Below are 26,704 nucleotides of genomic sequence, written 5' to 3'. Positions count from 1 at the left end.
GGTGGTCTGGTATGTTCTGCCTGCTTTTAGTACATTCCCCTGGGGGTTCTGGGGCTTCTCTTTCTAATGAGGGGGATTGGTTGCAGCTTTGGCGTTTTGGCTGCAATCCCAAGAGCAGGTAAAGTCCTGCTCAACATCCTGTTAACAATTTATTCATTATTTCAGTCCCCTCTCACCCACCACCATTCGTTAAACATAGATTTGCGTGTCTCCTGGGCTGGTGTCTGAAACAATGAAAAGGCCATTGACCCCAAATAACCAGTGTGGTCACCCATCCTCCTCCGTCACAAGCCCGTGTCCCAGGAGATGCCTCTGTAGGCTTGAAGGAAGGGTGGGACAGTGGGGAGAGAACATCAGATATGGGTTTGAGAATGACTTCTCCACTGACGCACTGTGTGAACCTGGGCACCTTCCGTTCCCTCGCCAAACCTCCGTCTTCTAGTCCAGGACCTGCCAGCATAGGACTAAGTTGGGGTTTTCAAATGGTGTTCCATGGAACCCCCAGGATTCCAAGGAGGTGCACTGGGCGCCTGCCAACAGGGTAGTATGTTGGGTTAACAGCCAGGGGTGTCAGTCACCCCACAGAACAGTGCATGACCCAGGGAGGGATTTAAGTGGCAGCCTTGGGCACAGAAGAGACAATGGCAAAACCCACCCCTCCCCCAGCCCCACCGACTCTCACAGCGTGTGGTGGCGGGAGAGTGGTAGTGAGGCGCCCTGTCTGGCCAGCACGCCAGGACCCAAGTCCTGTACCATCTCACCGCTGGGAGCCTCAGTGTCCTCATTTGTAAAAGGGGAATAATGCTAGTCCCTCTTTCACGGGGTTCTTTTAACAGCTGAGCCCATCCCAGCAATGTACGTACTCGGGGCCTGGCAGAGCAGTAGGTGCACAGGAAACGCTGGTGGCTGTTTTTATTTTCCAACTTCTGGTCCTCAATTTTCTCATCTACAAAACATGTAGAAGGAGACTTGTCTGGCCAACTGTGCTGCAGGGGTAAAGGTCGTCCCAGGGCAGCGGGCGGGGAGGTGATGTGGGGATGGCAATTGCATTAGTGTGTTGGGCTGTGTAACTGAGGATCAAACCCAGTGGCGTAAAACAACAGAAATTCACTCCCTCACGGTTCTGGAGGCCAGAAGCCTGGAGAGGCCACTGCAAGATTGGTTCCTTTTGGGAGGCTCTGAGGGAAAACTGTTCCAGGTCACTCTTCTAGCTGCTGCTTTATTTTGAGACAGGGTCTTGCTCTGTTGCCCAGGCTGGAGTGCAGTGGCACAATCTTAGCTTACTGCAGTCTTGACCTCCTGGGCTCAAGCAGTCCTCTTCCACCCCATCCTCTTGAGTAGCTGGGATTACAGGTGTGCACCACCATGACCGACTAACTTTTAAAAAATATTTTTTATAGAGACAGTGTCTTACTGTGTTGCCCAGGCTGGTCTTGCACTTGAGGGCTCAAGGAGTCCTCCTGCCTCAGCCTCCCAAAGCACTGGGTTTACAGGCGTGAGCCACCATGCTTGGCCACACTCTCGTGGTTTCTGATGGTTGCTGGTGATCCTGGTCATTCTTTGGCTTGTGGAAGTGTCACTTCAGTCTCTACCTCTATTGTCACCTGGTGTTCTTCCCTCTGCCGGTGTCTCTATGTTACCACATGGCCCTCTTTTAAGGGCCTCTTTTTAAGCCCTCACTCCCTCAGAAACCCGGGGCCCCCGCTCCCTCATCCCCACCCAGCCCAACATCCCCACAGCCTGTGAACCACCTCCCATCTCTCCTCTCTGCCCCCACCCCACCACCCAATCCACACTGAGGTCATCCCTCATCTGCATACCGCCTCCCCCACCCCCACTGTCCCATCATTGGATGTAAGACCTACACGAATCCAGTATGACCCCATCTTAGCTTGATTTCATCTACGAAGAACCTCTTTCTAAATAAGGTCATATTCACAGGTCCTGGGGGTTGGCAGCATGTCTTTTTGGGGGACACAATTTGATTCACAGCAGTGGTGGTGGTGGTGGTGGTGATGGTGATGGTGGCTGTCTTAGACCATTTGGGCTGCTACAAGAAAATGTCATAGACTGGGTGGTTTCTAAACAACAGAAGTGTGTTTCTCATAGTCTGGAGGCTAGAATTCCAAGATCAAGGTGCTGGCAGACTCCATATCTGGTGAGGACCCAGTTCCTGGTTCATAGATGGCACCTCCTTGCTGTTTCCTTTGCAGTGGAAGGGCAAAGGGATCTCATCACCCACTCTATATATAAGGGCACACAGTCCCATTTGAGAGGAGCTCCCATTGCATGAGCCTCATCACCTCCCAGAGGCCCCACCTCCTAGTACTAGCACCTTGGGGATTAGATTTCAAAATATTAATTTTGGGGGATGCACACATTTAGATCATAGCAATGGTTGAGGTAGTGGTGGTGATGGAGGTGGTAGGAGGTGGTGGTGGTGGTGATGGAGGTGCTGGTGGTGGTAGTAGAAGCACTGGTGATGATGGAGGTAGTGGTGACGTAAATAAATAATCGTCGTGAAATGGCTCGTCATCCGTCGTAAATATCCGAAAAATGTCATCGAAATGAAGTAAAGTAAAAATGTATCGAAAAGTAAATAATAGTAATCGCGAAGAAAATAAATATCCGAAAAGAAATGCGTAAATGCATCATCAAAAATAAATAATGTCGAGAGTAAATATCGAAACTAAGTAAAGTAAATAATGTCGGTCGTCATCTCGTCGAAGAAGAGTAAATTTCATCGAAATAAATATCATCATCATCATCCGAAAAATGCGTATGCATCGAAGAATTAGTGGTGGAGTGGAGTGGTGAGTGGTGGTGGGTGGTGGTGGTGGGAGTAGTGGTGTGGTGTGATTGGGAAGTGCTGGTGATGGTGGAAGTGGTGGTGGGTGGTGATGGAGGTGGTGGTGGTGGTGCTGGAGATGGTGGTGGTGGAGGCACTGGTGGTGGAGGTGGTGGTAGTGGAAGTGGTGGTAGTGGAGGTGGTGGTGGAAGTGCTGGTGATGGTAGAGGTAGTGGTGATGGAGGTGATGGTGGTAGAGGTAGTGGTGGTGATGGAGGTAGTGGTGGAGGTGGTGATGCTGGCTACTTCATTGACATAAAGGGCCTATTCTTGTGGAATCATCTATGGGTGAAACCTGAGGAATGATTCTGATGCTTTTGTTGCAAATGACTGAAAACCCAGTTCAAATGGCTTTGTGTTGGCCCATATAATTGGGAAGTGCTGAGGTAGGGTGGCTGTCTGGTCCAGTTTGATCCAGCTGTTTCTTGGGTAGCTTAGCAGCTGCTGACAGCTCCCAAGGCTAGAAGCTCACTGTTTATACACAGGGATGACAGTATCCACTTTTCTTCTCCTTGAAAGAATCTGAGACTCCCTGTAACTGGAAGAATCTAGGTGATGTGTTCACCATTGAACTGACTAGGAGGAATATCTGGCACTGATGGGTCCAGGTCTTGGCTGCGGAGCAGGCTACCAGGCTGGTATTGCATTTAATGGCCTAGGTCCACCTGGCCCCACCCTCCCAGCTGGGGGTGGGTCAACTCTACCTGGACTCCCTGGCCAGAGCTTCCAGTATAAGCAAGAATGAGCAGCCCACACCTGGAATCTGCTCTTTTTTGATTGGGGGTCCACACACTCTGCCTGGGGGAGGGAGATTGGAGGGGCATCTTCCTGGGGGTGGGGGTGGGGGTAGTGGAGAATGTAGAATGTTCCCTGTGGGTTTTCTTGGGAAGGCTTGGAGCAGGAAAGGTTTTAGGAAGAAGCTGATACACACACACACACACACACACGCGTGCGCGCGCACATACATATACATATATATACACACACACATACACCCATATATGCATTTAAAAATATTTTTTTAGAGACAGCGTCTTACTGTGTTGCCCAGGCTGGTCTTGCATGTATATGTATATATATGTATGTATGTGTATATGTGTGTGTGTGTGTGCCTGTGTGTGTGTGTGTGTGTGTGTGTATGTATGTATTTAGCTTTCTTTTTTTTTGGTTATGTAAATAATACTGATGGAAAAACAGAAACTACAGGTAAGCAGAAGGAGACAGGAAAGAGAATTGCCCAGGGATCCACAGTCCGCCAGTGGGTCAGAGTCCTGGTGAGTCCCTGCCTTCCCTGGGTGGAGACCTTCCCTGACTTTCCAGGTACCAAGTTGGTCCTGAAGACCACCTGGCCTGCGGGGAGTTCTGCCTTCTGTGTGACCGCCCCGTACCTTCACCCGCCCTCCCTCAACCACCTGCACTTCTTCTGCAGGCAGCCCTGGTTCTATGGCTGGGGCTTCAACCTCCCGCGAGGCCAAGCCCTGCTGGAGAAATGGAACCTCATTCCCGAAGGCGTAGACATCCTGATAACCCATGGACCGCCACTAGGTAAGGCTCTGCTGGCCTGGCCCTCCAGCTCGCCCACCTGGGCTGGTGGGTGGGCTCTGGGATAGGGGGCTGGCTGGGCCTGGCCTGTGTAGGGGAGCCCTGGAGGGGCTCTGAGTCCCACTTGCTGGGGCACTAAGGACACGTCACCCCATAGTCCCTCTTATTTCCTGAGTGCCCACTGAGAGCTGGAGGCTTGACTTGCTACCTTGTGGGCTCCTCACAACAGCACGGGAGGCCAGAGTCACCCGTCCATTTGACATGCAGGACTCTGGAGCTTTGGCTCATGCCCCTGCAGACCCCAGTCCTGGGTGCTGAAAATCACCAGAGCCCTGCACAGGGCTTCGTCCGGGCAGCCCTCACTCCCTCAGAAACCTGGGGTCCCCGCTCCCTCACCCAGCCCAACGTCCCCATGGCCTGGAAACCACCTCCCATCTCTCCTTTCTGCCCCCACCCCATGACCCAGTCCACACTGAGGTCATTCCTCATCCGCATATCACCTCCCCCACCCCCACTGTCCCATTTGGGGGCTTTCTCAGTTCCCTTCCCTTCCTCATTCCCACAGTCTGGCCATCACCACATGCCTCCCATTCTGCCTCCAACCGCCCCACCTCCACCGCCGACCACCAACCAGGACAATTGCCTCCCACGGCCTGCGGATGGAGGGGTAGTGGCGGACGGAGGTGGCATGGTGGAGATGGTGGAGGTGGTGATGGCGGTAGAGGTGATGAAGGTGATGGTGGTGATGGAGGTGATGGTGGGCAGTGGAGGTGGTGGTGGTGATGGGAGGTAGTGATGGTGATGGAGGTGGTGGCAGGGATGGTGGTGGTGGTGGTGATGGAGGTGGTGGTGATGGTGGGTGGTTGGGGTGATGGGGAGGTGGCGTGGTGGTGGTGGTGGGAAGTAGTGATGGTGATGGAGGTGGTGGCAGTGGGGATGGGTGGTGGTGGTGGATGGAGGGTGTGGTGATGGTGGAGGTGGTGGATGGATGGTGGATGGAAGGGCGGCGACGGATGGGGTGACGGAGGCGGCGGCGGCGGCGGTGACGGAGGTGGCGGACGAGGCGGCGACGGAGGCGGTGGTGGTGGTGATGAGGGCGGCGGCGGCGACGGAGGCGGTGGCGGCGGCGACGATGGCATGGAGGCAGGATGGTGGTGGCAGTGGTGGCGGACGGGCGTGGTGGCGGTGACGGAGGGTGGTGGATGCGGTGGTGGCGGATGAATGAAGCTGGTGGCGGATGCGGTGGATAGTGATGATGCAGGATGGAGGTGGTGGCGGGATAGGTGGTGGTGGAGGTGGTGGTGATGGACGTGGTAGTGGTGGTGAAGGAGGTGGTGGTGGTGATGGGGGTGGTGGCAGGATGAATGGAGGAAGCAGGAAGGCAGGACGTGGTGGAGGTGGAGGTGGATGGAATGGAATGGTGGAGGTGGAAGTCTGAATGGAAACAGTGGCCACCCCAGGGTCCAGGAATTTAGGTCATGGAATGAAGTTCAATCTCCCAGTAGTTCGGCCCATATCAGTGTCTTGCTCCCACCACCACCTCCAGAAACCCACCATCACTCCCTCAGTGCTTGGGACCAGCCCCTGTGCTGGGCGACACTGGTCCAGGGTAACCCCTTCAGTGTGTGCCTGCGTTGAGGGGGCCCCCAGGCTGCAGGGTGGAGGGTTTAGGAACAGCCAAGCCCCGTGGGACACATTCAGGGGTGAGGGAAGCTTGAGGAGTCAGGAGAGATGACTGCTGTTAGGCTGCCTGGGGAGCTTGCACAAGCTGTGATCCCAGAATTGGGTCTGGGGAGGTAGAGAAGGGGAGGGAAGGGTGTCCCCGGCAGAAGCCATGGGGGAGGCTGTGGGGTGAGGCACAGGACAGCTTGAGTGTCACTGGCTCACACACCAGTTCAGGAAGAAACTCCTGATACCACTTTGTGCCCCGCCCCAGCCAGTGCCCCACGGCCCCTCTGCCTCCTCACAACGTCCAGGAAAGGAAGGTTTTGTCAGCCTCACCCTCACAGGTGGAAGCGGAGGCCTGGGCCCTGGTGTGATTTAAGCAGCACAGTGAGGTTGTAGCTGGGTTTGTATCACCCCCACCGGAAGCCACCTGAGCCTTGGGACGGTTCTGGTCAACATTCAGTGTCATCGGTCACTGACAGGCTCAGCAGCAAAAGTGTCTTGTTCTCTTCCTTCTCTTTTCGTTCCCTTGCTCCCCTTCTACCTCCTTTCCCTATCTCCTTTTTTTCCTCCTTTTTCTTCTCCCCTCTTCCTTCTTTCCTCTCCTCCTCTCTCTTCCTTCTGTCTCTCCCTCTCTCCTTTCCATTCATCCATCTCTCCAAACATGGTGTTTGGCTTCCTGCTCTCTGGACGCCCCACCCAGGCCCTTCACACACCTCCCGGCTCCTGTCTCAGGGCTGCCCGTGTGCCAGGCGCTCCAGCTGGTGCTGCCCTTGCATTGTCTCCAGACTGTGCGCGCCAGGGCACCGAGGTGCTGGAGACCCTCCCCACAACACACACTCCAGAATTGAGGAAGGGTCTGGCCTCATGCGTGGTGGGATCCCAGTGCCCGGCCCAAGCACTCTGTTGGATAATATGGAGGTACAGAGAGGTTAAGTGACTTGTCCAAGGTCACACAGCCAGTAGGCAGCAGAGCCTGGGACTTCACCCCAGTGTCTGCCCCCAGCCTGTGTCCAGCGCATTCCCCGCCTCTTTTCTCTGCTTTCCCCCACTTCTCCTCCTCCTCCTCCCTCATCTTTGCCTCTGTCTCCGTCTGTGTCTTCTCTTGACGCCTGTTGCCGCTCACTTGGGCCTTTGAGTGGAAGCTCCCCTGCTCCCTTTCTGGCAGTTGCGGAAACCTGTTCTGCTCCCCCAGACAGAGAGGGGCCGCCGCGAACCCGAACTGTTCGCTTGGAGTAATCAGTTATTCTCCGTTTGTGTAGCCATGTGAGGATAATAAGCAGCCACCATCTGGGCGGCTCCAGGAGGCTGGCAGTGGGGGCAGGCGCAGGCGCAGCCACGTGAGCGACGCTGCACCCACGGGGGAAGTTTCTGCTCATGAGTCTCTGCTTTTTAGGAAGTTTCTGACACGGAAATCTCACTCCTGGGCTGTGTGTCAGGACGCCCCGCTCTGCCACTGACCACCAGGGTGCCCGCCCTTGGGACTCACCCGTCCCTCTCTGGCCTCCGTTTGCTGATCTCTGCAGTGGGCAGATGCCACCCTCGAGGCCACTTGAGCACAGATGGTTGGGGGAGGGGGGCGCTAGCAGCTACTGAGTACCCCGCCCCAAGTGCCTGGCCCACACTAAGCTCTTTCAAGGAGGCCCTCAGTGCAGCCCTATGGACGAGGAGGCTGAGGCTGCAAGGTTTCCGTCCCTGAAGGCTGAGGCAGAGCAGGGTTCCGGGGAGCTTGCTCGGGGAGAATAGTGCAAAGCTGTAGTCCAGGAGCCCCATGCCTCTTCCAGGCTGCAGAAGCTGCTGCCGGGCATGGGGCAGTGAGGGGCTGGGACAGACCCTGTCATGACCTCCTGTTGTCTCCCCCACACCAGGCTTCCTGGACTGGGTCCCCAAGAAGATGCAGCGGGTGGGCTGCGTGGAGCTGCTGAACACGGTGCAGAGGCGCGTCCAGCCGCGGCTACACGTCTTTGGCCACATCCACGAAGGTCAGTATGTGGTGGAGATGGGGACCTCACGGGCTAGGGGCTCCTAATGGACCCTCCAGCGGGGCCTCCCCTCCGTTCAGCCAGAAGGGAAGTAAATAGCCCATTCCTGCTGTTTGCTTTGTAACTGCTAACTGCCATGTACACCCTGGCTGTCAATGAGCTATTGCTAAATGTTTAATAATAGGAAGATGATCACAAAATCCTGCATGACTTAGCGGGTAAATTTTGCTTCCGGGGAGCCCTGCAACTCTGCTGTGCCTCCAGCCTGGGAAGTCATCGGGAGGAGGGCAGGGGTTTTCAGAGGAGGGGGCGTTGGGGCCACGACATGGAGGATGAATTATATTTGGTGAGCACACTATGAATCCCTTAAAACTGGTGGCTCTGTCTTGTTGCTTCTGTCCCCTGGGCCTGGCATACAATAGGTGCTTAATAAGTGTGGAGGGACTACGTGTGATGGTGAGGGTGATGTCAGCTCCAGGTCTATCATCCACACGGCCACGCCCTGGCCTGTTGCTGTGTGCAGGTGTTCCCTAGTAGACCTCAGCCATCCTCACCTGAGCCTCATTTCACCAGTTTGGCACAGATGCCTCTTTTTGCTCCTTTTGGATATTTATCCCACCTGCCTGAGGCCTCTCTGTCACATCCCTGCCAGGAAGCATATTGGCTGCTGTGGGATGTCTGGACTCATGTGGTTTCCCCCAGAGGCATCTCCCGGCCTCCTGAACCTCTGTCTGGTTGGACCAGGGACCTCAGGCGTCCACATTGTCTAGTCCACATCAGATCGTTTTTCAGTTCAAAAGCAAGCAAGCCTCAAACCATTCATTCCCTGAGGGCCTCTGCAGCTCATTTTCAAGGGGCAGGAGTGAGCAGACCTCGCCTGGCCTGGGAGTAGCTCCTGGAGGAGCCCTGGGCACAGACGAGTCATCAAAGCCAGATGTGAGAGGTCCTGGGAGAGATGGGCAGCTCACGTGCTGTGGGATAATAATAATGGCTGTCATTTTCTGTGACCCTACTATGGGCATGTAGCTCCATCAGGTCCAAATTTGCCTGTGACCCAAACCACACCCCCACACAATTGGACAGGCACAGTTGGACTCCAAAGAATAGGTCCTCACCTACCCACTCACCACTCCCTTCCTCCCCCAGCACCACACAGGGAAGGGGAAATGTTCCTTCTATCTTGGAGATGACCTGAGCTGAAGGATGAGGGGGATTCTAACAAATAAAGATGGTGGGAAGAGGGTATGGTGGAGGCAGAGAAAGTATCTGACAATGATGATAATGATAGTGATGATGGTGAGAGGATGGTAGTGATAGTAGCAATGATGATGATGGTGGTGGCAATAATGACAGATGATGACCATGATCACAGTGGTGTTGGTAGTGATAATGGTGATAGTAATCATGTCAATGATGATGATGATACTGATGATGATGGTGATAGTGGTGACAATGGTGATGATAATGATAAATATAGTGGTGGTGATGATGACAATGGTGATGATGATGGTGATTGTGGTGATGATGATGGTGCTTATACAATAATGAGGGTGATAATAATGACAGTGGTGTTGGTGGTGATGATCATGATGGCATCAATGATGACATCATCAATACTGATGATGATGATAATGATGATGGTGGTATGGTGGCGATAATGGCGATGATAATGATAAGGGTAGTGATGATCATGGTGGCATTGGTGATGACAACATTCTTGGTGATGGTGGTAGTGATGATGTTGTTGATGGTGATAGTGACGATGATGGCATTGGTGATGATGATGGTGATGGTGGTGGTATGTTGGTGATGTTGATGGCACTAGGGATGGTGGTGATGATGGTGGCAGTGATAATGGTGATGTCAATGATAAAACGGTGATAATGCGGTGGTGATGTGGTGGTGATGGTGGTGAAATATATAATATATAATAAGTAAAATAATAATATTAAATTATAAATGTAATAATGCTTATGCATTATAATAATATTATCGTAAATGCATGTCAGGAATATCATAGTATTAATGCATGTCGCATTAAATAAAAATAATAATGCGTAAATAAATGCATGTCATCATTATAATAATGTGTCGTAATATAATAATGCAGCACAATAATGTGTCATAGTAAATATCCCTAAAGGAATAATAAATCCTTAAACAATTACCAATAATAATAAATAAAAATAATGTCGTAATGCATGTAATATCCATTAAAATTATAATAATGTTAATGAAACAACTCTAATAATACCCCAATAATGTTAAATGTCGCAGTAAGTAATAAAGGAATAATGCATAGTAAGCCAATTACCAGCAATGATAGCATGTAAGGCAATGATAGTAGTAGTAATAATAAAGTGGTTATGATGATGTTGATGGTGATATGATGATGGCATTTTGTATGATGGTGGTGATGGCGGTGGTGGTGGTGATAATGGTGATGATAAGGATAGTGCTGATGATGTTCATGGTGATAGTGATGATGATGGCACTAGTGATGATGATGGTGTCGGTAATGGTGGTGGCGGTAATGGTGAAGATGATGATAAGGGCATTGGTGATGATGATGTTGATCATGATAGTGATGATGATGGCATTAGTGATGATGATTATGGTAGTGGTGGTGAAAATAGTGATGATCACGATAAGCATGGTGGTGATGATGTTGATGGTGATGATGGTGATGCAGTGGTGGTGGTGATGGTGATGAGGATGGTGGTGAAGATGATGTCGATGATGATGACTCACTGTGTGCTTCTCATGTGCCAGGCACTGGGCCGAGCACAGTACATAGATAATTTTCTCATATAATCCTCACAGCAAGCTTGGAAGTGGCATGTATCATTATTGTCTCCATTTTACAGATGAAGGGATTGACCTTGAGAGTTTACTAGCTTGCCCCAAAGACATTCAGCCCATGGGGGCTGAGTGCCCTATGACTGCCACATCCACCTGACCATCCTCACTGCTCTGGCTGCTGACCTGATGGGCGTGTGCTTATTTTCCAGGGTATGGTGTCATGGCAGATGGGACGACCACCTATGTGAACGCGTCCGTATGCACTGTGAACTACCAGCCCGTGAACCCGCCCATAGTCATCGACCTCCCCACACCCCGGAACTCCTGACTGCTCCCCACTGCCACAGTCCTGCCCGTTTGTGCCAGCTCCATAGGCCTGGTCCGGCCATCATTCCTTCCATACTGAGTTGCCTGGACGACCCACTTGGCTGCAGGGACTGGCCTAGCAGGCAGGTCAGGGCCTTGGAACAACTCTTCAGCCTTCTGTCACCTGGAGTTGGGACCCTGCACATCCCCATCAGGGGTTCTGTGCTCATTTACTTTTTCTGCGTGTACATCCTGCGTGTACCTCGTTAAAGGACCTACTAAGCTCATGGCCCTGTCATGTTTGGGAAATGACTGAATCTTCATTCTTCTCCCTTGGACGCCCTCCTGGTTTGGGAAGCTGCTGCTCTTCAATGGGTTTTGGAAGTTATACAAAATCTCCCTTTAACCATGGGTCTGTGTGGTGGCACGCCCCTGTGTTAGGGGTGGGTGGGAGGATTTGTGGGCTGCACACAGACAGTCCTTGCTCTCCTCCCAAGTGAGGGAGGAGACAGGCCCAAGAAGGAGGCCCTCCGAAGGAGCATTTAGGGACATCTCAGGAATTCAGACCACACCTGGCCAGGCCCACAGCAGTTTGCCTGGCATTATTCCCCTCTTCTTCTTCCTGTAGGCATTTTTGTTGACGTGAACAATGGCCTGAGTGTTCTAGGCATTCACTCGGCGCCTAGATGATGGGGGCTGGTTCTGCAGAATGAGCCGCTGGCATGCGTGCCCAGGACCAGCTAGAGGGTTCCCAGTCATGGGGGGATGACCCTTGGTCCCACGGGGAACACGCTGCTCTGCAGAACTCGGTAGCCTGGATGGAGGGTCTGCAGGCTTAGGCTGCAGCAGGCCTACCATGGGTGTGAACCCATGTCCAGGCACGCACTGACACACATGTACGCACGCACCCCTCTTAACTGAACCAAGCGGGTCCTGTGTTTCTCTTTGCTGCCCCGCAGTGAGGTTTTGTTCCTTGGTGTGGCTTCCCTTGCACTGTTAGGATTCTGTCTGGCATGCCTGCAGCTGAGGAAGCTGAAAGGGCTCAAAATCCTCATCCCAGGACCAGCCAGCCCTGTGAATGGGAGGGTGGCACAGGGACAGAGCAGGCCTCAGGCTTCAGCAGCCCCACCTTGGACAGCTTCTTTTTCTTCTTTGAATTAGGACTGGAGGGAGTGGGGGCAGGATGGTGGTGGGAACTGGTAGGGCTTAGATGAGGGGCAGGCAGTTAGGCAGAAATGGCAAGTTCAGGGTCAGATTCTGTCTTTATTTAATATTTTGTTCATCATGGACTTTTTTTGCATTGATTTTTATTTTTAACATTGCGTTAAAGTAGTATTATTTGTCCTGATTGGTGATTTTTTTTGCACCCCCTTTACGTTGTTCCTCTGAGAGGAAGGTGCCACTCCCTCACCCAGGTCCCAGCCCTGGGAACCAGCCTACCGTGAGCCCCTTTGCAGATATAGTCTCATTTCATCCTCAGATGGTCCTTCAAGGTAGGTACTTTATTCCCCATTTTAAAGATGAGACGATTGAGGCCAGAGGGGTGTGGCAACTTGCCTGGGGGCTCACAGCACAAAAGGAGCAGAGGCAGGATCTGACCCTTGTTCTCTGACCTCACTGCCCTCACTTTGCCATGACCTGAAGTTATGTCCCTACAAAGCAATGCATGGTCCAAGGCTCTTTTGATTGTAATTTTGTTTTTAAGGGTCCTGTTCTAAACTGGTCTGAGCTCTGAGGAGTCCTGAACCCTGGGTGCAGCATCCTAGCATGCTGGGAGTCCTTTTCTGCCCACGCTGAGCTGGGCTTCTCGAGGGCTGGGGCTGCTGTCCCTGGAAGCCTGGCAGCAGCACTGTGTCTGATTGGCTGAAGCTGAGCGCCGTGGGGTGTAGGGCTCCAGGAATCCCATTTGGCTGAAGGGGTTCCTGTAGCCGGGGATGTTTACGAGGTCTCTCTGATGCCCCAGGCGCGGGACATGTGTGCGGTGGAGAAAAGCAAGCCCTTTCAGTGCCAGCTCCACTCAATTTCTGTGTGGACCAAGAACTATAAACTTAAAAAATTTTTTTTCCTAAGGTATCTTCAGAATATGGTGTATTTTTATGTGGAAAAGAAAAGTTATGAAGGCAGCTGTTACTTTAAGAGAAAATTCATTAAAAGTCCTCGAGATATGAAGATGACGGCGTGCTTCTCAATCATTTTGGCATAACTTGATTGTGGCTGTAATTTTTTTTTTTTTTTGTCAAGCATGTCAGACAATAAAGTCTTTGTAAAAAGAGAAGTCCGCGCAGCGTCTCTTCCTTCCACATCTCTGGGTGTTGCCTGGGACACGTCGGGGCAGCGTGGTGTTCTCTGCAGGAATGCGGGGAGCTGGACAGGCGGGTCAGTTGCTCCTGTGTGGCGGTGGTCGGTGTCCCTCTGCTTGCTTTAGCCTCCCCTGGGACGGGGGGATCCCAGATGTGGTGGTGTGGGCAGTTCTGGGTCCTCTTGTGTTCAAATACTTAAAACACCGGTGCTCCCCAAATAGAACGCCTCCCAGAGGCCCCTTAGCTGGACTCTTCTAGAGTGGCGGCGTGAACCAGCCCAGCCCCTGTGAAACGCAGGTTCCAGACATTGCCCTGGAGAAACACTGTCAGGTACAATGAGCCTAGTCTCATAAGTCAGCAAAAATTCTGTGTTTTTATCCCGTCATCCCCATCCGTCCATGTCGTCCACCTTCCATTCGTCCATTCCCCGTCCATCCGTCTGTCCGTCCGTCCGTCCATCCGTCCTGTCCACTCCGTTCGTCGTCATCATCCGTCCATCCCGTCCTCGTCTGTTGTCCCGTCAATCCGTTCATCCGTCATTCCGTCCGTCATCCGTTCGTGCCATCCGTCGTCCATCCATCCCCAAATCTTTCGTCCGTCATTCACCGTCGTCTGTCCGTCCTCCATCGTCCGTCCGTCATCACATCTTGGTCCGTCACGTCCGACGACAAATTCGTCTGCGTCCGTCCGTTCATCATCCGTCATCATCCCCATCACCATCCGTGAACCATTGGCGTCTGTCCGATCAATCCCCAAATCCGTCCATCCTCCACGCCGTCTGTCGTTCGTCGTCCATCGTCCGTTCGTCGTCGTCGTCCGTCCGTCCGAATACGATCGAGTCGTTCGTCCGTCAAATCCGCTGCCCGTCGTCCGTCCGTCCGTCCATCCATTCCATCGTCTGTCCGTCCCCCGTCCGTCGTCACGTCTGTCCGTCAATGCCGTCGTCGTCCGTCCAGAGTAAATCATCCGTCTGTCCGTCCCTCGTCATCGTCCCCGTCGCAATCCCGTCAATCAAATCCACATGCTGGATGGTGGTCGCGTGCGTCGTTAATTGTGACGTCGTCGATTAAGATTAACATCGGTGGTGCGGTCGGCGGGTGCGATGGGTAAAGTGCGGTAAGTGCGTTAAAGATTGGTGCGTGCGGTGGATGCCGTTCGTGCCGATAGTGCCGCCACGCCGGCCAAATTGACAAATAAAGTTAAGTGGAATTAAAATAATTAACGTGGTGCGTATTCTTTAAATCCGCCCATTTATGGTCATCGTTGGTCGTGCGTTAAAATAAGGTTTCGTTTTAGATGGTTTGGTCAAAATCCCATCGTCATCATCCCCATCCGTGCATTTGGTTGTCATCGCATTCCGTGAATTAAATAGTGCTTTGCGGTTCGTCCGTCCGTCTGGTAAGTGCAGTGCGTTTAAGTCCGTTTTCCCCATCTAATCGGCGGGTTCGTCATTATCACGTAGTTCGTCCATCAAATCGCCACATCCGATTTCATGATCAGTCGGTCCTCCGTCATGGTTTTGGTGGCAGATTCGTGGCAGCCATTCGGCGCCATCCATATTGCGTGGTGGTTGTTTGAGTGGAACGTAATGGTCAGATCGGTGCCGACGCCGACGGTTGTTACCGGGTAGGAAGTGGTGGCATGTGATAAGATTTAGGAAGTGAAGATAAGCAATCAAAAATAAGATAATAGAGAACCTCGAGGAAAAAGAGACAATAGAATGCTTGGGGAAGTGAATGCTGTGGCAATGAAGAGAAAGGAGGGCATGGAGCAGGAAGAACAGGGCTGAGGGCGCGTGCCATTCTATTTGAAGTACACCCCGCAAGCGAGAAACTTTAAACTGCAAGGGAGGTGTTCAGTGGATAAACAGGCCTGCAGGAGAAACAGTGTCTCTGGAGCCAGATGTGGATCATAAGCAAAGATGTGGGGCAGGGGAGACCTCCAAGGGAGTTGTGCAGGGCAGGGGACAGCCTGGGGAAGACCACAATGTGTCACCTCTTCATGGTGCTCTTCTGCTCTCAGACTGACCTTACCTGTCACCTGCCCCTCCAGAGTCCCTTCCACCAGGGTCTCACAGGGGTGTACAACAGCCATCCCAGGCCCTGGCTCCCCATCCACAGGCCACAAGGAACCACTCAGTTTGAGGGACCCCGGCTGCTGCTCTTGGCCAGCATGCATTCCAGCAGGGCTCCTGAGCAGGGGCAGGGTGACTCACGCCCGTAATCCCAACACTTTGGGAAGCTGAGTCAGGAGGGTTGCTTGAGCTCAGGGGTTTGATACCACCCTGGGCAACATAGCGAAATCCTGCCTCTACAAAAAAATAAATGAAATTAGCAGGGCATGGTGTCATGTGCCTGTAGTCCTAGGTACTTGAGAGGCTGAGGTGGGAGGATTGCTTGAGCCTGGGAGGTTGAGGCTGCAGTGAGCTGGGATCATGCCAGTGCACTCCAGCCTGGGTAACAGAGGGAGACCCCATCTCAAACAACAAACAAACAAACAAACAAACAAAACGTTTTTTATTTTGAAATACTTCTAGTTTTGAGGAAGAGTTGTAAGGCTAATAGAGGGAGTTCCTCCACACCCTTCAGCCAGTTTCCCCTATATATTCATGATACATTTATCCAAACTAAGAAGTCAACACCAGTACAACACTGTTAAATACAGCCTTTATTTGGATGTCAACAATTTTGACTAGTGTCCTTTTTCTGTTCCAGAATCCAATCCATGATCCCAAGCTGCATTTAGTCATCATGGCTCCCAACTGTCTTCCAGTCTAAGACAGTTTCTCCATATTTCCTTGCTTTTTCTGACCTTGGAAGTTTTGAGGAGTGCTGGATGAGTATTTTGCAGACTGTCCTTCAGTTTGTGTTTGTCTGCCATTTTCTCATGATTAGTCTGGGGTTATGCATTTTCGAGAAAAATCCCATGAAGAGGAAGGTGCCATCTCAAGCCATCCATCTAGGGTGACGCGAGAGGAGCAGGATGCATTCCTGGTGATATGCGTCTTGATCCCTTGGTTAAAGTGATGTCTGTGGGTTTCTCCACTGTAAAGATATTATTCCTCTTTAGCCACATTCAATTTGTTAGGAGCGAGCCACTAGGTCCAGCTCCACTCAAGGAGAGAGGAGTTAAGCCTCTCCTCCTGGAGGGAGGAACATCAAAGGATTTGTGGGCATCTGTTAGAACCAGCATGGTAATTAATCAATATTTCGGGGAGATGTTGTCAGGCCACGCCAATATCCCATTTCTCCTTCAAGTTTTGCCCACTCATTTTAGCAGCTGCCAGTCGATCTTGGCTTCAGCAATTGCCACTGTGGTACTCACGTGGTGACTTTCCGTTTCCTCATTCCTTCTGCATTTATCCTTTGGAATTCTTCTGTAAGGAAGATTTGCCCTCTTTCTGCTGTTTATGCACTAATCTCACTCTGAACTCATTATTCTTTAGGTTAGAAACTGATTCTATCATTATCTGTTTTGTTGCTTCAATGGTTGTAGCTTTGTCCGCTGGAAGCTCTGGCAAGTTGGTTCCTGATTCCTTTTGCTTATTAATTTTACTTCCTTACTTTCAGGCACTAGAAGATGTTCTAGGCTCCTCTTATATTTACCTTGCCCTGGCCTTGGAATCAGTCATTTGTCCAGAGAGTCCTAGCTCCTTTTACTTAGAAATTAAGATCTAGGGCCAGGTGTGGTGGCTTACGCCTGTAATCACAGCACTTTGGGAGGCCAAGTGGGCAGATCACTTGAGGTCAGGAGTTCAAGACCAGCCTGGCCAACATGTTGAAACCCCGTCTCTACTAAAAATACAAAAAAATTAGCCAGGTATGGTGGCACACGCCTGTAGTCCCAGCTACTCGAGAGGCTGAGTCAGGAGAGAATTGCTTGAACCTGGGAGGCAGAAGTTGCAGTGAGCCAAGATTGTGTCACTGCACTCCAGGTTGCGTGACAGAGTGAGACTCCATCTCACAAAAAAAAAAAAAAAAAAAAAAAAAAGATCTGGGTGGTAGGTGTGCTGGTTGCAACTTGTGGCATCACTGCTTCTAGGCCTTCTCAGAGACAGAGCATATTTAGTGTACTAACCCATTTATGCACACATATTTATCTATCTCTACCTCTATCCAACCACCCACCCATCTCTCTGTCAACCTACTATCATCTATCAATCATCTACCCCATCTCTCCATCCCTGTCTCCCTATCAATAGACATTAATTCCTACTGATAGCCCCACCTCCCATCCTGACCCAACAATGCAATCTCAGCAATGCAACTGATTCTTGCCTTTCTACCTTGTTCATCTGTAACTTATTATTATTATTATTATTATTATTATTATTATTATTTGAGACAGGGTCTCACTCTGTCACCCAGACTGGAGTGCAGTGGTATGATCTCAGCTCACCACAACCTCCACCTCCTGGGCTCAGGTGATCCTCCTGCCTCAGCCTCCCAAGTAGCTGGGACTACCTATGCACACCACCACACCTGGCTAATTTTTGTATTTTTTGTAGAGATGGGATTCCGCCATGTTGTCCAGGCTGGTCTCAAACTCCTGGGCTCAAGAGATCCATCTGCCTCAGCCTCCTAAAGTGCTGGAATTACAGGCGTGAGCCACTGTGCCCTGTTGCTTATTTGTAACTTTTTTCTTTGACAGTGGATGGTAAGAAGCCTGGCTCCCACAATTACAATTTACTTGTGGATTTGTCCATTCCTAACATACCTACAGTCTATTGCTCATCTTACCCTTGTGAGAAGCAGTTTCCAACCAGAGTGCAGTGTCCACGTGCAGGCTTTTCATCTTCAGCTTTATGAAGTTATCGTGGTCAGTTCCTCCCCCATTGCCTTTCTGTATGGCTATGTCATCTGTTTGTAATACAGTTAGATTACTTTGTCCCTGGTCTGCATTCCATCCTGGGATCCCCTGATCTACTGGCTGATTACTTATTTGCATAAAGTGACGTTCATTCTTCATTGTTTACTGTCATATGGGTTTTGACAAATGCATACGGTCTGGTATCCATTATACGATCATGGAGGACAGTTCTTCCATCACCCTAAAAATCCCCCTTTTCAGTCCCTGTGTGGTCAAACTGTCCTACCAGCCATGAATGAGTATTCCTACTGGTTCATATCATCACCAGAATTTGAGCTTATTATTTTAAAAAATTGTAGCCATTTGAGTGTGCATGTGGGTGTTTCACTGTGGTTTTAATTTCTATTTTCCTAATGACTAATGATGTTGAACATCCTTCATGTGCTTATCATTCACATCTATTCATTTGTGGGAGTCTGTTTAGATCTTTCATCTCTTTTTAAAAAAATCAGATTGTTTTCTTGCTGTTGAGTTTTGAGAGTTCTTTATATTCTGGATACAAGTTGTTTTTTTTTTTTTCTCCCAGTCTGTGGGTTCTCTTTGTACTCTTTTAAAAAAACAGTGTCTTTCTTGGAGCAAAATTTAAAAATTCTGATATAGTTCAATTTATCCATTTCTTCTTTTTTTTTGAGGCAGGTCACCAGCTCTGTAGCCAGGCTGGAGTGCAGTGGCCGGATCTCAGCTCACTACAAGCTCCGCCTCGGGTTCACGCCATTCTCCGGCCTCAGCCTCCCGAGTAGCTGGGACTACAGGCGCCCGCCACCTCGCCCGGCTATTTTTTGTATTTCTTAGTAGAGACGGGGTTTCACCGTGTTAGCCAGGATGGTCTCGATCTCCTGACCTCGTGATCCGCCCATCTCGGCCTCCCAAAGTGCTGGGATTACAGGCTTGAGCCACCGCGCCCGGCCTATCCATTTCTTCTTTTACAGCTTGTGCTTTTGGTGTCATATCTAAAAATCAATTTCCCATCTCCAAACCCAAGGTCATGTAGATTTTCTCTCATGCTTTCTTTTAGGAGTTTTCTATAGTTTTATGTTTTACATTTAAGTATATAATGCTTTTTTTTTTTTTTTTTGGAGTCTCGCTCTGTCACAGGCTGGAGTGTAGTGGCATGATGTCGGCTCACTGCAACCTCCGCCTCCCAGGTTTAAGTGATTCTCCTGCCTCAGCCTCCCAAGTAGCTGGGACTACAGGTGTGTACCACTATGTCCGGCTAATTTTGTACTTTTAGTAGAGATGGGGTTTCACCATATTGGTCAGGCTGTAATTTTTGTATTTTTAATGGAGATGGGATTTCGTCATGTTGGCCAGGCTGCTCTTGAACTCCTGACCTCAGGTGATCCGCCTGTCTCGGCCTCCCAAAGTGTTGGGATTACAGGTGTGAGCCACCGCACCCGGCCAAAAACTGAATATTTTAAATACTATCGTTTGGCAACTGTGGAAGATCCCGTCCCCTCCCCCTTCAATGCCCTGCAAGGATTTGTTGCTGCTCTTTGTTGTAGTTGGTTTTGTTTGTTTAGTGACTTTTCCATGTGAATTCTTTAAGGTCTGCATTCTCTGTCATGTGTGGCCACTGAAGTTTCCTTTCAGTTATTAGCTTGGTGGTCAGCTGATGATGAGACAGAGGTTTCCTTAAACACTTGGAACCAATACATTTTTCGGTGTCGCTCACACCTGTAATCCCAGCACTTTGAGAGGCTAAGGTGGGCGGATCACCCTCCTGTAGACCATCCTGGCCAACATGGTGAAACCCCGTCTCCACTAAAAATACCAAAATTAGCTGGCTGCGGTGGCATGTGCCCGTAATCCCAGCTACTCGGGAGGCTGAGGCAGGAGAATCGCTTGAACCCGGGAGGTGGAGGTTGCAGTGAGCTGAGATCGCACCATCGTACTCCAGCCTGGGTGGAAAAAAAAAAAAAAAAAAAAGCCACAAGTCTTGCCAACGCTCAGCTACTTTTCTTGAATAAGTGCCCCTTCGGTTCCTGCAAGCCTTTGGGTAATTTCTAGAGTTCTCAAAAAAGTTGATCCTGACCATTGTTGCCAGTTTTCTTGCTGTTTTGGAGGAAAGAACTTTTGGAGGGCCTTCCTCTGCCGTTTCTGCTGATGTAACCTTCATGATTCCTTTATCTCCTCTATTCACTTGTTAATTTTACCTTTTGCAAGTATATTTTTAAAAGTATATTTTTGGTGGTTGCTCTATGGTTTATAAATACATTATAAAACAATCTGTCTTCAATTATATCATATTGCTTCACATGCAGTATGAGAACCTTTTAACAGTACACTCTGAATTCCTTCTGCCCATCCCTTGTGCTTGTTGTTGTACTTTTAAATCTGGAGTAAACACATAATATACTGTGACAGATTTTGCTTTAGATGGTTAACTTTTAAAATAATTTCAGGCATAAATATATTTTATTTTACCTTCGATTATATCACTTCTGATACTCTTCATTTCTTTGATAGATCCAAATTTCTAACTCAATCATATTCCTTCTGCCTGTAGAACGTCCTTTAAATTTTTTTTTTTTTTTTTTTTTTGAGACAGAGTCATGCTCTGTCACCCAGACTGGAGTGCAGTGGTGCGATCTCAGTTCACTGCAACCTCCGCCTCCTGGGTTCAAGAAATTCTCCTGCCTCAGTCTCCCAAGTAGCTGGGAGCACAGGTGCCCACCATCATGCCTGGCTAATTTTTGTATTTTTAGTAGAGATGGGATTTCACCATGTTAGCCAGGCTCATCTCAAACTCCTGACCTCAAGTGATCCACCCACCTTGGCCTCCCAAAGTGCTGGGATTACAGGTGTGAGCCACTGTGCCCGGCCTAAAATTTCTTTTATGGTAAGTATGCCGTCAGTCAGTTCCTTCAGTTTTTGTGTGCCTAGAAAATCCAATGTTTCTCTTTATTTTTTAAAAGTATGTTGCTGGTTACAAAATTTGAGCTTGATGATTTTCTTTCAGCACTCTGAAAATGTTATTCCATTGTCTGTTGGCTAGCACGGTTTCGAGGAAAAACATGCTGTAATTCTTATCCTTGTTCCTCTGTAGGTCATGTATCTTTTTTCTCTAACTGCCTTCAAAATTTCCTCTGTCTCTTTTTTGCAGTAATTTGAATATGATATTCCTAGGGGTGCATGCATTGTGTGTGTGTGTGTGTGTGTGTGTGTGTGTGTGTGTGTATCCTCCTAGGTTCTATATGCTTCTGTTCTCTGTAGTTTAGTGTTTGTAACTAATTTTGGAAAATCCTCTGCCATTATTTATTCAAATATTTCTTCTACTCCACGTTCTCTTTCTTTTCCTCCTGAATTATGTGCATATTAGATTTTTTTTTTTTTTTTGACACAGATCTCATCGCTCTGTCACCCAGGCTGGAGTGCAGTGGTGCGATCTTGGCTCACTGTAACCTCTGCCTCCCTGGTTCAAGCAATTCTCCTGCCTCAGTCTCCTGAGTAGCTGGGATTACAGGCACGCACCACTACACCCCACTGATTTTTGTATTTTCAGTAGACACGAGGTTTCACCATGTTGGTCACGCTGGTCTTGAACTCCTGACCTCATGATCTGCCCACCTAGGCCTCCCAAAGCGTTGGGATTACAGGCATGAGCCACTGCGCCCAGCCCCATATTAGACCATTTTATACTGTCCCACAGCTCTTATATATTCTGCAATTTTTCCTCACTCTTTTTCTCTCTTCATTTAGGTTTAGATACATGCTATTGACCTATCTTCAAGCTCACTCATTCTTTCCTTGATTATGTAGAATCTACTGACAAGCCTGTCAAAGGCAATCTTCATCTTTATTACTGTTTTTTTTTTTTTTTTTTTTTTTCTAGTCTTTCTGGTTTGTACAGTTTTCATCTCTCTGCTGAAATTGTCTGGTCATGTGTTGTCTTTCTGGTCCATTAGAACTCTAACACGTAAACCGTTATTTAAACATTTTTCTAGTGGTTCCAAAATCTGTCATGTCTGAGTCTGATTCTTAGGATTCCTTTGTCTTCTCAAACTGTGTTTTTATAATTGCCCTTGGTATACCTCAGAATTTTTTGTTGAAAGCCAGACATCTGTATAGCAGGGCCCAGCAAACTTGCTCTGTGGAGGATCAGATGGTAAATATTTCAGTCTTTGAGGTCCACATATATGCAGTCAGTTGCACTTCTTGTTCTTTTCTTCCTTATTCTCATTCTTCTTCTTTCTCCTCCTCCTTCTTCAACCCTTAAAAATGATGGACCCACAAGGCTGCTGAACAGGTTCAGACTAATTGTACTGACTTAGCGTCAGGAAGTCAGGAAAGCTTCGTGGAAGAGGTGGCTTTGAGAGTTTTGAAGGAAGATTCAGCATTTCCTGAGGAGTATGTGGAAGAATCTGCTGGTGCCAAGTGTGAAGATATGTAAGAGCGAGCATGGGGAAGCTGAAGTCCAGCACACAGGATGGGATCTGGGCACCCAGTTGGGGCCTCCAATGCTGAGGCAGGGCATATGGGCAGGGCATCCATCTGCCTCTCACCACTCAGCCCAAGTCCTGCACATCTATAGTCACTGGGCGCTGACACTGTCCTGTTCCTTATCCTGAGTCCTGCGCACCTGTGCTCACCGGATGCTGGCACTGTCCTGTCCCAGCCTGAGTCCCGCACACCTGTGCTCACTGAGCGCTGGCACTGCCCTGTCCCGGCCTGAGTCCCACACACCTGTGCTCACTGAGTGCTGGCACTGCCCTCTCCCGGCCTGAGTCCCGCACACCTGTGCTCACTGAGCGCTGGCACTGCCCTCTCCCGGCCTGAGTCCCACACACCTGTGCTCACTGGGTGCTGGCACTGCCCTATTCTTCATCCTGAGTCCCACACACCTGTGCTCACTGGGTGCCGGCACTGCCCTGTTCTTCATCCTGAGTCCCACACACCTGTGCTCACTGGGTGCCGGCACTGTCCTGTTCTTCATCCTGAGTCCCACACACTTGTACTCACTGGATGCTGGCACTGCCCTGTCCCGGCCTGAGTCCCGCATACCTGTGCTCAATGGATGCTGATACTGGCCTGTCCTCAGCCTGAGTCTGGCACGCCTGTGTTCACTGAGAGCTGACACTGCCCTGCCTCTGGCCTGAGTCTCAGGCTGGTGCCCCCGGCCCTCACAGGCCTTCCTTATTCTGGACTGAAGCCTCTCTCATGGGAACATCTGCTGCCCACATGCCCAGGTCCCACAGCAACGGTGACACATGTGGTCCTACCATTTCTACAGATGAGGACGCTGAAGGGATGGGGCCTGGTACGAAGTCACACGGAGGAGCAGCTGGGGTCCAGGGCGTCTCTGCCCCGTAGCACTGCATGGCCCTGTTGATACGCCTACTCAGGGTCCCCTTCCCTTTCCCTGAACTTGGGGCTGCCTGAGCACCCCATTCCTCCTGCAGCAGTTCAGTCTGAAATGAGGAGGGAACTAAGGGCAGATGGAAACAAAGGTGACCCTAGGAAACATTTTCCTGGAAATAGAAGGCCTGCATGGGCTGGGCGGGTGCCTCTCCTCCCAATCACACCCATCCAGTGCGCAGCTCTGCCACGCAGGGAGAGCTCTGCCCACCTTAGGGTGTGGCCTCATTTGGACCCTGTGCAGGGGCAGAGAAGGGGGCTTTGGTGGGCAAGGCCTGGGGCCAGGGCAGAGGGGAGGTGCTCCCCCCTGCACCCCTCTCCTGCCTGCTGCTCCCCAGTTCCTTGGAGAACCTTCCAGAAGGCGGCAAACACTGCCTGTGTCTCTCAGCTGCGTCACAGTCCGTGAAAGCAGAGCGACTATTTTCAAACTTCTCTTGTCAAATCTGTCAGTTCCAAGGAAGGGCCCCCTCAGAACTGTCCCTGGTGGTGGTTACAGCCAGCGGCCACTAGGCTTGGGCTCAAGAAAGCGGAGGGAGGCCCAAAGCTCCAGGGGGTCTCACTGAGGTGTGAGTTGTTCTTCGTGGAGTCAGGCTGGCCAGCGTCCCTGAGCAGGACAGGGATGGGGTGGTCTGTGCCTGTGCCCCTAGGAGCAGAGACACAGCCACCCTGACCGCAGCAGGGGGCTCAGATGTCCTCTGACCCAGGACCCAGAAAGCTGGGGGTCAAAGGAGGCAGCAGCCCTCGGGTAATGGGGTGCAGGGCCCCAACTGCCCTGGACTGGGGGAGGCACCCGGCAGGGGCCATGAACAAAACCTCCAGAAAGTCCAAGCTTTTAAGAATGTTAGCACTGGCCGGGCGAGGTGGCTCACGCCTGCAATCCCAGAACTTTGGGAAGCCGAGGTGGGTGGGTCAACTGAGGTCTGGAGTTCGAGACCAGCCTGGCCAACATGGCGAAACTCTGTCTCTACTAAAAATTCAACAATTAGCTACTCAGGAGGCTGAGGCAGGAGAATTGCTTGAACCCAGGGGGTGGAGGTTGCAGCGAGCCGATAGCACTACTTCACTCCAGCCTGGGCAAAAGAGCCAAACTCCGTGTAAAAAAAAAAAAAAAAAAAATTAGCATCAGTAATTCTTTTATAGTGTCAAGAATCATTCTTGCAAAGACTATTTGTTCAGATTAACAAGTGAGAGTGCCCAAGACACAGTGGTAGCACCTGGTGCCTGGAGAGCAAGTATCCTGTGTCAGAACCCAGGGCAGCCGTGCCTACCCCCGACCCAGAGAGAGGCGGGCTGGGCTTGGGCTTTGCTTTTTTGAAAATTCATGAAATCCCCAAATTATAGGATTTTATTAGTCTTGACACAGGCCCTGTGGCTGTCGTCCCACTGCGTGCATGGCAGGGGTGTCTACTGGAGGAACGCCCGGAGGAAGTCATTGTAGGAAATTTTTGAAGACAGCGTCTTATCGTAATACTCCAGAATATGGAAGAACTCTTCCTCAGAGAGGTTGATGCTGTACTGTCTCAGGACCTGGAAGACACAGAAAAGGGGCCTCTGAGGCTCGTTTGGGGCCCTAGGTTAAGGAGGCAGGTTGCCAGGAAGGGGCTGGGGGACACGTCCACCTGGTCGCCAACCCCACTTCCCATGTCACCCTCCCATCTGTGCACTCTCTCTATGCCCTCTCAACCTCTGCCCAAACAGGAAGCAGCCCCCAAGGGCAGCCCCGTGTGCATCTGGGAGTGAAACGGGAGGAGATGGGAGGTGATTAAACCTTTGCCTCCCTGAGGGGCTGAAGGCTGTTCAACATGTTCAGACAAGGTTGATGGTCAGAGAGGTGGGGGCTCAAGGGGAGACCCGGCCATGCAGCTCTAACTTGGGGCGGGGCCTCAGGGTGCGCCCAGGCAGCGAAGGGCAGGGTCAGTGGGTGCTGAGTGCAGAGAATTGCTGTGATGAGACCATAACACAGCCTGGAGCAGAGCCTGCTGGTGGTAAACCCAATACTGACTGCTTCTTCCTCTTCAGTTACAGAGCCTGACTTTCTCCCAGGCTCCTGTGTGTCCAGCTAACCAGGAACATGTCTCAGCCTCTCTTGCATCTAGGTATGTTCTGGCCTGAGAAGCCAAGTAAGAATGTTATGTAGAACACCCACGAAGCCTCCTTTAAAGGAGAGGGGCATGCCCTTTTTCTCTCCTGCTTTTCTGCAGACTGCCTGGAATATGGCTGTGATGCCGGGGCTCCTGCAGCCACCTTGGACCATGAGGTGGCCTACAGGAAGGAAGCCAGGAGTTGAGAACAGCAGAGCAAAAATGTGGTCCCTGATGATTGTCCAGCCACCACACCAGTTCTGACTTTCCTACCTCTGGACTTCTTTTATGTGGGAGTGAAATAGACTTTCACCTTAAGCTGCTATCTTTTGCCCCATTATGTGAAGCTGAAACAAATCCTGACAGACCCTCATAATATATAAAGATGAGGTCATACATTTCCTATCCATATTTGCGTTATAACTTGTTTTCAGGAGGAGACTGGAAAATGGGCTAAATGGCCCAGAGGTCCCATGGGGCTGAGGTCAGCGGGCCTGGCTGTTGGGCCCCATGGGATGAAGGCAGAAAAGGAAGCTGAGCCTGGTGTCTGAGACAGCCCCTCAATTACACCATCTGATCTGTGACTCTGTGGAGGGCAAGGTTTCTTTTGCCCCCTTCCCAGCACCACACCCGAATTCCTGGGAAGGTGCCAGAAGGGAATAACAGAACCTGCCCGCCTTCCTTCCTTTCTTTGCATGGGGCATAGGGAGGCTCCCTGACTGACATTTATACTTAACCCCGAAGGAAAGAGCAACATGAATGTGGACTGGAAAACCACTGCAGGGCGTTTGTTAGGCTAGAGGGGTGGGACATGGAGGGCACCCAGGGACATCGAGACAGATGCCCAATCGTGGAGCCCCACTGTGCACTGCAGGGGTAGGGCTCACTTTGCAGGCCCCTTGGGAGGTCCAACCTAGGTCAGAGATGCTCTTCAGAGCCTGCAGGAGAGCCCAG

At 50.6% G+C, this 26,704-nt stretch overlaps 2 protein-coding genes across 8 annotated transcripts in view; one reads left to right on the top strand and one right to left on the bottom strand.

Moving 5' to 3' along the window:
• Window positions 1–13,415, top strand: part of MPPED1 (metallophosphoesterase domain containing 1) — a 94,854-nt gene extending 81,439 nt beyond the window's left edge. Inside the window, exons 5-7 of one of the 2 annotated variants that reach the window (XM_031656223.1) lie at window positions 4,278–4,393; window positions 7,924–8,037; window positions 11,049–13,415. In XM_031656223.1, the coding sequence (XP_031512083.1) occupies window positions 4,278–4,393; window positions 7,924–8,037; window positions 11,049–11,167 (349 nt within the window). In that variant the 3' untranslated portion in view covers window positions 11,168–13,415. The remainder of the gene's footprint in view (window positions 1–4,277; window positions 4,394–7,923; window positions 8,038–11,048) is intronic. The other variant, XM_031656222.1, reaches the window with a different exon arrangement.
• Window positions 13,416–24,971: 11,556 nt separating this feature from the next.
• The window catches only part of EFCAB6 (EF-hand calcium binding domain 6), a 306,691-nt gene continuing 304,958 nt past the window's right edge, over window positions 24,972–26,704 (bottom strand). For all 6 annotated transcript variants that reach the window (XM_003905667.4, XM_021921653.2, XM_003905668.4 and 3 more), the window contains one exon: window positions 24,972–25,196. In XM_003905667.4, the coding sequence (XP_003905716.2) occupies window positions 25,074–25,196 (123 nt within the window). In that variant the 3' untranslated portion in view covers window positions 24,972–25,073. The remainder of the gene's footprint in view (window positions 25,197–26,704) is intronic.

This window comes from Papio anubis, chromosome 16, assembly GCF_008728515.1.
Source record: "Papio anubis isolate 15944 chromosome 16, Panubis1.0, whole genome shotgun sequence".
In the NCBI taxonomy this organism is placed as follows: domain Eukaryota; kingdom Metazoa; phylum Chordata; class Mammalia; order Primates; family Cercopithecidae; genus Papio; species Papio anubis.
Note: the sequence above shows the minus strand (reverse complement) of the source record. Positions and strands in the feature narration are given on the sequence as shown.